Genomic DNA, 12,481 nt, shown 5'->3' with positions numbered 1-12,481 from the left:
AAAGTGTTGGATCATGCGAGCACGATGAGGCCGGGCATTGTCATCTTGGAAGACAAAGTTTCCTCGAAAAGCTGCACGAACAAATGGAAGCAATGTTTCTTCCAGAATGGCCCTGTGCTTGAACTGGTTCAGGTTTCCATTCAGAACAACCAGGTCAGTTTTGCCCCCTGCATGAAAAGCAGCCCAAACGGGCACCCCACCACCTCCAGCTTGGACTCTTGGCACTATACAATCTTCGTTGTAGGCTTCTTGCACTTGTGTGCACACTCGGACATGGCCATCTTGACGATAGACCAGAAATCTAGACTCGTCACTGAAGTTCACGTGATTCCAGTATCCTGGCTGCCATTGACGGTGCTCTCTGGCCCACTGCAATCGGCGCTGGCGGTGTTGTCTGGTCAGACGTAGCTTTCTCAGGGGACGCCTGGCACGATAGCCTGCTTGAACCAGTCGTTGGTCGACGAGCCTTCTGGATACAGGCACATTTGTCAGTTGCTGCCACTCAGCCCGAAGCCGATTAGCTGACTTGGTACGGCCATTGCGGACTAACCGGTGCAGCTGGCGATCATCCCTCCTTGTGGTTCCGCGGGGACGTCCTGGCCTCAGTATTGGAGTAGGGACACCCCTCTGAGCATTTCGTTTCAGGATCTTTGACACCTGACCTTGAGTGATGCCATACTGCCAAGCAATAGCACGCTGTTTCATGCCGGAATTTCGTAAAGCCACCACTAAATGACAAACAGCATTGTCGAGTTGACGGACCATCTCCAGGGGAAGTGGCAATAACTTTTGTAGACGTGCAGCAGTTGTTTTCCACGAATACAGAACGCAACAACCCTTATATACCCGATTGTGAAGCCAATCGTCAAATGTACCTGTCCGTACATTTTTTCACGCCACCTGTGATATGATCCTGTTATTGACTTCTTGCTGCGACAGACAATCAGTGACATGGTTCTTTTAACAAAGAAATCACCGAAGCGTAAAATAAAGTCACCAGATTGATATACTGAGTTCAGAAATTAAACCCAAGTCAAGAAAAAAAATATTCCATATTAAATGCCAAGTCTGTATGTATATATATATATATATATATATATATATATATATATATATATATATATATATATATATATATATATATATATATATATATATATGAATGAATGAATGTATGCTCGTTTTAAGGCCATTTCCCCCACTAGAGTGGGGGTTAGCCTTGCGGGCCCCATGACAATCATGGTTCCCTTTTTGAGGCAATGTTTTTATGGCCGGATGGCCTACCTGACGCCAACCCTTAATCACCTCTTACGATGCGCAGGGAAACGGTGTACCTATTCTAAACCGGGGTACACACCGGGTGTACCGGGTATATATATATATATATATATATATATATATATATATATATATATATATATATATATATATATATATATATATATATATATATATGTATATATATATATATATATATATATATATATATATATATATATATATATATATATATATATATATATATATATGTATATATAGATATATATATATATATATATATATTATATATATATATATATATATATATATATATATATAATTATATATACATATATACATACACAGTATATATGTACATTTTCATTTACATATGTGTCATTATTTGGAACAATAACATAGTTTTTCAAGCTGTTTTAAATAATGACGTGCTTCCAGATTGTTTCATGTTACCTTCAGGTTGTTGATTGAAACTTTTCTTTTCAAATCAACGACTCTCCTTTTTACATATTTCTCTACCTCCTCCAACCATAAAGCTATTTGTGTTTGGTATTTTGTGTTTATCAATTTGTTCTCTCATCCATTCCATCAGTCCTATTTGTATTGTAGGTTCCTTTGCTTTATTCCATTTAAAATACACACACAGAGACCCATAAGCAACTCAAGACATGACGATGGCCCAACAAGGGAGAAACCAGTCGGCCATTTGACCTTTAGGTATCTGTGGTGTCACTGTGTAAGTACTGAGCATGTGTATGAACCTTTATTAACTATGGAAAGACCTGGATTTATGTGACCATCTATTTCACTGCATCCACAAAAAAGCAGATAATAAACATTTTGTCATCTTTAACAACCTACATCATTATGCGTCCACTTTCCTAATCAGCTGTAATCCCAAGAAAGCCATCACGTGCCAAGAGGCTGACTTTGATTGCCTAGGTTATAAGGAAGGGTTTCCTTTTCAACACTTTATTGCGTAATAGTTACAGCACCGGAATTCCTCTAACAAGTTACTATTTTTTGCGTCGCAGGTGAATAAACCAGAGATTCCTCAAGGAAAGTTTTTATTTTCAGGGCATGAATCGAAGTTATAACGAATGGCATGAATTGAAGTGCAATTTGATGTTAAGGGAACTTTAACTGAAAATATACATGCGACGGTGTCCCAGATAACACTGAACCATTTATATTAAAAAATAACTTCAACACAAACATTCCAATTTCGACAAAACTTTATGGATTTAAATATGGACTGTAGCATTTGATTCAGCTTGACTCTGTCATTCCCACTCCTTTTCCTCTTTCCACAGATAAATCGATGATGTCATGACCACTTACCTTACAAAGCGACGCTTTAAAATTGCCCGCGTGCTTTGAAGATAACTTATCGGTTGTGATTTTCAGCTTTCCTTCATGCAGTTGGCAACAACTAAAAACACTTTGCAAAACTCATCGATGTTAATGAATATGGCTTGCCATTTCCAAGGGCCTAAATGGTGCATGCTGCGCAGGCAGTTGCAGAAGTCCTTGGACCCTTTGCAACATCTACAAAAACAAGTGAATCCTCTTGGATTGCGCTGAGGTTCGGGCATGGAATTTCTAGGAGGAAGTATAATTTGTATGCATGAAAGTACATGTAATATGGGATCGAGTAAGATTTGACATATCCACTTTTGTTATTCCCGATTCCTCATTATTTCAGAGTACATAGGCATAATGAAGAATATGACAATAAAAATCAGTATACAGAATTATTTTATTTAATTAATGCAAAGGAATTGGAAAGTCCGCCACGAATTTTTAATATATCTCGCCATTTTCCCGTCTGTTATTTTAGGCGGTGTATGACCGACCGTGCAGCGATTAAAAAAATATATCTTGGCAATTTTTTCAACCGAGTCTAACACTATGTTAGCGACTGTTAAAATGAAATGATATATCGAATTAGAATTGAAATAACCTGTGTGAGGGAGAAAGACAGCACGGGCCTAACTAAGCAGGCCTCAAAGCTATGCGAGTTAATAAAATGGTGGATATTTGTTTATGAAGCCTCTCCCAGAAGTCCCCAACACGAACCAATCAGGAACTGCACGTCACACTTATGATCTCAGAATTCCTGTGACAGGAATTCGCGTTACACTGCTGGAAGTCATTCGCTAGAGGCGCTTCCTCAGCGCCAATAATCTGTTTACGGTGGGCATCGTTGCAGCTGAGCGTTTCAAAGACCTTCGTTTACAGAATTTTCTGAAGAAGTGATGCTGCCTCCTTTCAAGCTTCGCGTATTACACGACGATAAATCAGGAGGATCGAGCCATTCACACGACATTTGCTCAAGACGTGTTGGAGAGAAAGAGTTGTCCATCAAAATGCTAGACACTGAATCAACTCTAAAACTTTTCAAATCACTTTAAAACGCAAACAAATGATTATATAACCTTTCTTGATTCCTGCCTACTTTCATGGCAATCCTGCACTATTTGTAAGAGATATTTAATAAATAGGTAGTTCAGAGTTACTGGAAATGGGAGGAGTGGTGGTGGAGGGAGGTGGTGGTGGGGGAAGAGTGGGACGTTCAAAAAAAAGTTATGTGAACGAGATACCAAATAATCCATGACCAGCCAGATAATGAATAACAATAGGTGGCATAAATATGAATAAATATACATTTTTTTGTTTTCTTACTACTTTTGTATTAACTCTATGTTCTAAATTTATTTTTTTAACCTGGACGTGTCTTCCATAACGTTAATAATAAATAAATATATATCCACCAAGAAGCTTTCATCCGCAGCTTGATGGAATACTGCTCTCCCCCTCTGGGCTGACTACCTTGACTCACACCTTGCTCAGCTTGACGCCATGGAAACCAAGGCTGTCGAGATTATTTAAATCTCTCATGATGAAGCTGAAGCTATGGGCCTATACTTTGCCCTCGCTAACAGGTTAGTGGTCTCTCTGTCTTCTTCTGCCTCTTTTCTGGTCTTGCACCTTCTGTCCTCTACATGCTTTGTTCCCCCCCCCCCCCCCCCCCCCCCCCCCCCCAGTATCTGCAGCAACACCTTCCCAGTGAATCGGTGAAAATCCAGAACACCGCTCCTCTCCACTCGTTGTTTTGTGGAACCAACTTCCACCACTCTCTTCAATCTCAGTCTCCCCTTCAGGTCTTTAATAGAGCTGTTCATCGCCCATCGCAAATCAATCCCCATACAAAACCATGATCTTTTCTACACCCATTAAACCATCCTCACCCCTTCCCAAGTATAAAAATAAATTAAAATAAACAGATAAAACTAGTTCCCTTACAAGGTACTTCAATGCACGAGGAAGCAATTCGGCCCATCAAGCATGTGCAATGGTTGTTTGTCTATGCCTTATCCTTTATAAATGCTGAGCATCAAGCAAGCATTAAAAAAAAAAGTCTTTGGTATGACTCAATCGGAATCAGGTTTGAACTGCTGCCTCACAGTCCCAGAGCAGATCCTCCAATCACTACACCACCACGTCTCATTTTTATAGGTTTTTGAATGTCCCTCTCAGGTGGATATCAAGGTAACTGCATTATTACATTGGACTGCATTTTTTTTTCCTTTCTTAAAAAAAAAATATATATTTACAACTGCATGTTTTTGTTGTTGTCATACTGGTGGTATGATTGAAAACCTGTTTGCCGAATTATGTTTTTCTTCCTGTCTCTTTCTCTGCCCATTCCTCTTCCCACGTTGTCATTGGTCACTGTAAATGTATAGATTTTCTGCACTACCCAATGGCGTCCTGCAGATCTCAAATGTGCAACCTGCAGATGCTGCTTCTTATCGCTGCCGAGCAACAACCAACCCCATGCTCAGTATCGTGAGCCGGCACGCTAATCTCACTGTGGATACCAGTAAGCACTCAAGCACCTCCTCACCCTCCTTTACCCACCGCACCACTCCTTTCTCCTACTCCTTATGTTGCTGTGCATCAAGCCCCATCTCTTTACAGTTGGACAGTTACATTGAAAGTTCAGCTTGGTTGCTGTGCAGAATGTTGGGAACTTAACTGACTTTATTGCTGGATGGCATCTTCATTGCTTTACTAACGATATTGTACCATAGAGAGAAAAATATAGCTCGGTGATGCATTTAATTTCATTTTGTGAGCAGCACATGGCTGCTGATTGGTATCATCCCTGGAGGGGGGTGCGGTGGATGTGTAGCTTTGCCGCTGACGCAGTGCCTCCTGTAGGTTAGGCCAGGTATTTGGAATCTGGTGAGGGTGTTGGCATCCCTACTCTTTGTGAAGGACACCGTGGGATCTTTGACGTTCACCAAGTAATGCCAGCAGATGGGATACTCAATATAACATCCATCCGAGGGATGACACACACATTGATGTATTTGCCCAGCCTGTGAAAAACCAGGATGACCGTTTTTAGTTGGGTCGGTATTCAAAGCCAGGCTAAACAGCTCAACGGGGAGTGTTGCATCATTGCTGTAAGCGCCGCTGTGCCACTGATGCAGTTCCTGTTTCCAGTAAGCTGGTACTCATTTTGCCGATCTCGGAAGGATGACAGGCTGAGTCAACCCACGTGATGTCATTTTACGGCGCGACAGGGGCACAAACTCAAGACATTGAGGTCTTAAACTAGAGTTCATAGAACACCCCACCTGCACAGTGTTCTTGAAGTACCGTATTTTCACGCAAATAACCCGCTCCCTGGTATACCCCTCACCAAGGGGAAAAAAGTGCTCGAGGAAAATTTCAGGCACGTAGGCCTATAACTTGCTCACAGGGATACCCAACAGGCCAGCTTTCCTATTCACATGACCAGGAGATATGCAATGTCCATACTTGCAGCAGCCGACACGGCTTTGTTGTCAAGGGCCAATGAATGGCTCTTTTCAAATACAACTGCGGTAAATAACCAATTGACATTAGAATGAATATCTTGAGAAAGGGTTGTTATAATAATGGTTTACTGTACCATTCTGTTAAAAACCAGCATGGTTTCCGTTACTGATGCAACAGGAAACCACACTGCTCATCCTTTAGAAATGTATATATACCCTGCAGACTGTTGAATTTTATATCATTCCACGAAATGGTCCACACCATTACAAGTCCCTGCCGTACAGCAGTGGTGTGTTCCGAGAAAGCCGAGAAAATTTCATGGTGTGTTCAGTTACCAAGTTTCTTATAGAGTTTTCTAAGTGGCTTAAGTACTCCAGCAAGCACTCCATTTGAAACCGTTGATAAGGAACGGCTGACTTGGCAAGCGATAGCGAGATGTTTGGTAACTGAACACACCCCTGCTGTCAGTACAAGTAAGAGAAAATTTTAAAGTTTCACGGCCGAATTCAAAAGTCGACGAAAAAGTGGACTGATTTCTTTGGAAGAAGAGGAGGAGAGTGATGACGATATGGTTTGAGACAGACCCACACTTTCCGACTCCTAGGTACTTCAGCTGATTCACAGCGACACAGACGAGGACTTTATGGGCTTTACGGAAGACGATTTATTGGTACCTTAAATAGCTTGGAAATAGATGTATATGTGTAGGTAAATATGCGAAAAAAAACTGTATTTAAAGATAAACTTACAAAAAAAATTGCCTCTATTTGTATCTACTTGTCGATTTATATTCACCCCAGTGGTTATTTCATGTGCCATATGGTGAAATACCGTATAACCCACACACGAATTTACCCGGTCCCCGCAGTTGGAATTTTTGGAACTAATTTAACGTATAGCCGTGGGTTATTTGCGTGAAAATACGATATATAATTCAACTGAAATAAAATAATGATTTAAAATGTCGTATAAAAAAAAATTCCAGAAGAATACCACGATTGTTGCAGTGTCTTGTACACCACCTTATTTAACATGTCCATATACTGCAAAACTGGATGTTTTCGGAAGCGGCAAGAAGGCGTTTTTTCTTCTGCAATGTTCAAGTATATTATTCAATTGAAGTAAAAGAAAGATTTTAAAGGTGTTATAACAAAATTAATTCTGGAAGTTTACCGCCGTTGATGCAGCGTCTTTTATACCACCTTTTTAACATGCTATATTAGTTCTTCACTAGCCGAAACCTGTGGAACATCCACGGAAGGGAGGATGTGGTGTATGGATAGAGTGTACCATGATGGATGGCATAGGGGATTTGCTTGTCTGAGTAAGAGTTAGGAAGAAAGATGAGAATGAAGAGTGCGTATATGAACAACGATCGCCGACACCGGCACAAATGCATGCTCTGGATTGTCCACTTAGTGGACGGCTTGCTTTCGCCTTTGCCTGTCCAATCAGCGGACGGCTTGCTTCGCCTTCGCCCAGCAGACGCCAATACGATGGCGTCGTAAGATGGCGTTGTATCGGCAGTTAATCAGATGCTTTTGGGCCCCAACGTTGGCTAATTCAGATTTTTCGAGTATGTCTGTACATGATAAACAAAGAGCGCGGTTCGTAGATCGTAAATCCATTAGTGCCGTGGGCATCGGGTCACTGGGTGTGGCATAAAAGGGATAACAAAGTCGAGTCCTTACGCTATTATTATATAGACTAGCCGAAACCCGTGGAACATCCACGGAAGGGAGGATGTGGTGTCTGGATAGAGTGTACCATTATGGATGGCATTGGGGATTTACTTGTCCGAGTAAGAGTTAGGAAGAAAGATGAGAATGAAGAGTGCGTATATGAACAACGATCGCCGACACCGGCACAAATGCATGCTCTGGATTGTCCACTCAGTTTACGGCTTGCTTTCGCCTTCGCCTGTCCAATCAGCGGACGGCTTGCTTCGCCTTCGCCCAGCAGATGCCAATACGATGGCGTCGTAAGATGGCGTCGTATCGGCAGTTAATCGGATGCTTTTGGGCCCCAACGTCGGCTAATTCAGATTTTTCGAGTATGTCTGTACGTGATAAACAAAGTTCGTAGATCGTAAATCCATTAGTGCCGTGGGCATCGGGTCACTGGGTGCGGCGTAAAAGGGATAACAAAGTCGAGTCCTTACGCTATTATTATATAGATGCCTATTGTTTGTTCCCTTTATGACGTCCTTAAAAACAATCAGTCCCCTTTTGGAATGATTTTGAATTTTGTTTGACTGCCAGACAGGCAGACAGAGTAGAGAAAAAGATATCTCATTCCTTTCTACACATGTGATGGGGACCGATTCAGAGCCAAAGTAAAGTATTGCTAATAAACTACAGGGTAGTTTTTTGATTCATGTTCAAAATATAACATTCAATTTAAGTCACGCTCGTCATCGACCATAAACTGCCACTTGTAGATGGACAGACGGACGGACATGCAGAAGTGAACCTATATATTTACCCCACTTTTCGCTTCGCATGCGTGGGGTAATCACAAAAAGGGACATGTCCAGTTAACTCACCAGTTGCACATATGCGTTCCCATACACCAAAATAATAAATATATTGGCCCAGCCCTGAAACACAGAAAACTTGGCAACCAACCAGCATTCTGCAAATGCACATTTGCTTTGAGTTTAAAGGTCCCACCATAATCCTTTGATCCTACTTGTCCTACGGGTATAAACATTTCATGCCTGAACACTTGGTCTAGATGCTGCTCCTGATTGAACTCAATTTGATCTGTGTAGTAAAGGTTTCAATCGCTCGTCCATGAATCTAGATTATGCTTACAAAAAAGGATTTTATTTGAACAAAAAAGCTTTCAGTGTGCAGCTCAGCCTAAGAGCTGTGAGATATATACCGAGAGAGGTGGATTTTTGCTGTTGTAGCTCTTACAGTATCGGAAAATTGGTTACTAATGGAAGACCGAGGCAATACAATGTTCATGGAATCTGTTGTTACCTCCGCCACCAAAGGTGGATGGAGGTTATGTTTTCACCCTTGTCTGCCTATCTGGTTATCTGTGAACAAGATATCTCAAAAGTTGTGGACGGATTCGGACGAAATTTGGCAAAGAGGTAGTGTATGTAACGATGACGAAATTATTAGATTTTGGTGAATATCCGGAATCGGATCCGGCTAGTAGAATTTTTAAGTGATTCTTCACCATTGGGAGATAGGGCCAAAAACGATACCCAGCAGGATATCTCAAAAATTGTGGACGGATTTGGACGAAACTTGGTGGACCGGTTGGGTGTGTGACAAGACAAAATCGATTCAATTTTGGTCAAGATCTGAATATGGGTCCGGATACGAGAATTATTTAATTTCCTAGTGATTCTTCACCATTGAGAGATCGCGCGAAAACCGATATATAACATGATATTTAAAAAAGTTGTGGACGAGTTATAACTAAACTAGGTGGACGAGTTGGTTCGGTGACAACAACAAGATGATTAGATTTTGGTTCAGGTTGGAATCCAAATCCAGCCTATCATTTGGATAAAAACCATAAACTGTTGAGCCTGGCGGAGGTGTGCGCTCTACCGAGTACCGTTCTAGTTTTGTATGGAAGATCGCCGTGTTAAAGGAGTTTGCACCCAGAATACTGAATGATTTGATATATGCTTAGTGGAGCCAGTCTGCCATCGAAGGCCCAATCTGCAGGCCATAGCCACACACCTTGTGCGTTGGTTTTGCTTTGGAACAGAATGATCGCCTGAAAGGGAAAGAGTGTGTGAATGTTTTTGATATGGAAAAAAAAAAAATGCATTCCCACATGCCCATTGTCATGCCAATTATCTTAAATTATGTTACTGGCACTTCCGGGTCAACTAGTATTGCATTATGGGAGAATGATCTTTATATGAACGGGATTGTGTGAGAGTCTATGATTCATAACTTGCTTATTTTCCATCACACTGGCAAGGCTTCCAATGTTCTATGTTCGGTTGAAAGATTTTGAATTCAACTCAAGGAAAACTGCAATTTTATTGCTAATTGGCAAATTCGTGGATGAATTGTAGTTTACAAATTTAACTAATTGCAAAAAAAAATATTATTCACACTTGGTATAACTTTTGGTTCGCCTCTATATTTGTGTGGATTTGAAGAATCCTTGGTAGTGGCTGTGGCAGTCTGGCGGAAACATCACTATGCTTTGAAAAGGGGAGAAAGCAAGCTCCTCGGCTTGCTTTTGACAGATTTGTAATCGTGGTGTTTTTCAGAACCTATGGCTGACCTGCCGGGTCTGGCCTTCGTTGTGCGCCCGGAAAATATAACTGTAGTAGCAGGTGGACTGGCTGTTCTCGAGTGCCTGGCTTTTATCCCCTTGGATGCATCACCATCTGGCCCCATCGTTTCCTGGAGCCACCAGGGTAAGTCAAGACGAACTCATCGACCTGATTGATCTTCCATAAGCACAGAATTTCCACTTGTTTCCAATATTGCCATGAGTTCTATGAACATTGCATCTCAAATTGTTTCCCTGTCTGTCTTTGTTTGGATTTCTTTCTGTTGTTTTTGCTCTATCATATCACTGCAAAGCTTGTATTGATTCTGGTTGCATTTCAGTCGGTGTATGACATCTTTTTACGAAATCTCATCATTTTCAGATTAAATGCAGGATAATCTCGAAGTCATGGCCTACAGAAACCATGTAAACAGCAAAAGTGATTTGCTTTGACCCAACATAGTGTCAATGACACTACCTCACCATACCTTGAAATTAACAATGGCTAAAAGTAGGAGGGTAAATACATGCATGAACGTCTATCACTATAATGCTCTGCTCCAGTGTGCCTGTCTGTCCGTTCATGGGAGGAATCTGGATCTCCTTAGACCAATTGATCTCCTTAGACACAGGGATGAAGTTAGTCCATTGTGGTCAGTGATTAGGTCTGAACCTCCCAGGTTCGCCTGCAGAAGACCCCCAATTCCTCCTTTACTGGGTATGTTGGTTTTCAAATGATTTGCACTGCTTGAAAACGAGCATAACAGCTCAGGAGAAGTGTCATCACCTTCTCCTCATCATCTCCTCCAATCCTTCCTCTTTAGTTTGCAAAGTATCGGTGCCTTCTTATATCTTGTGTTGCTGTTGTTGTTGTTGTTTCTGCAACCTAACAGGAAATTTTACAGCCAATATAAGCCTCATCAAAGCACAACCAAATGAAGATACTGGTCCATATGTAAGATGCAAATTAATTCATTTAAAAGGAATGTTAGTTCAATTGATAGGTATTGCGAATATAAGGGAGAAGAGTGAACGGAGGAAGGGATCTGCAGGAAGTACAGGCACACATTGGCCTGATTTTTTTAACGATACAGTGGGATCGTTAACATCCACAAGCAGATGCTTGCAGATAAGATACTTGGTTGATGTTTACCGTAGGGCCAGGAATCGAACCCAAACGAGACAGCTCAAAGGTGAGTACGCTATTCTACCAGCTGTTTGACAAGTTCTACCATACAGCTCGGAGCGGTTCTTCCAGCCCACATTAAATAACTCAAGTATGTAAATCGTTAGAATATCCTTGATAGCTAACTCTGCCAGCGAAACAACCTCTGTCATATTTCTGTTTTTTATGACAATTAAAATAATCTTTCGGTAAGATTCCTTACAATGATGTGACTCACATTTTTCCCAATTCCCCCTCTCCCCCCCTCACCCCCCCCCCCCCCCCACTCACAAACATCTTCACCCCTCCCTTCAGATGGAAGGCCTTTAAGAGCCGAGGTTTCGATCATTGGCCGTGCGAACCTGCTGTTCACATCTGCCTGGCCTAAACATGCAGGAGCCTATGTATGTCAGGTGGAAGACACGAGATCACAGGAATCCCTCACGAGCACCGCTTGGCTCACAGTTTTAAGTAAGGATCACTTGCCTGCGATTTGGTCCTATTGGGCTTTTCATCATCCTTGTTTCCATCTCAGGTATATACAGTCACGTGAAAAAGTAAGTACACCCCATGTAAAGTTTTGACTTTTTCAACATATTTCAACATACAGCTATTTGATCTTCATCTCAACAATATTGATAGATAAAGGTGATATAATATAACAAATATCATGAAACATTTACATTATGTAGTCCATTGTATAATTTAAATAAACATAAATGCAAATTTCGCATGTGGAAAAAGTAAGTACACCCCTACATTTATCACTACTTCAAATACCTAAAATTAGAATCAGGTGCACCAGCTCAGGTGCAAATGATTAGAACATCGTTAGAGAGGATCTTCGAGGAACCTGTCTTATTTAAACCTCAAACATTTAGTTTGGTTTGCTCTTTGTTGTTGAAGTGTGCGGCGTCACCATGCCTCGAACAAAAGAGCTCTTTGATG

General features: G+C 41.2%; 1 protein-coding gene across 5 annotated transcripts in view; it reads left to right on the top strand.

Annotated features, from left to right (window-relative positions):
• The window catches only part of LOC137421530 (immunoglobulin superfamily DCC subclass member 4), a 178,498-nt gene that overhangs the window by 85,522 nt on the left and 80,495 nt on the right, over positions 1-12,481 (top strand). For all 5 annotated transcript variants that reach the window (XM_078771338.1, XM_078771340.1, XM_078771337.1 and 2 more), the window contains exons 4-6: positions 5,028-5,164; positions 10,364-10,513; positions 11,849-12,004. In XM_078771338.1, coding sequence (XP_078627464.1) covers positions 5,028-5,164; positions 10,364-10,513; positions 11,849-12,004 — 443 coding nt within the window. The remainder of the gene's footprint in view (positions 1-5,027; positions 5,165-10,363; positions 10,514-11,848; positions 12,005-12,481) is intronic.

The sequence above is a fragment of the Myxine glutinosa genome, chromosome 2 (genome assembly GCF_964187855.1).
Source record: "Myxine glutinosa chromosome 2, kmMyxGlut1.1, whole genome shotgun sequence".
NCBI lineage: Eukaryota > Metazoa > Chordata > Myxini > Myxiniformes > Myxinidae > Myxine > Myxine glutinosa.
Note: the sequence above shows the minus strand (reverse complement) of the source record. Positions and strands in the feature narration are given on the sequence as shown.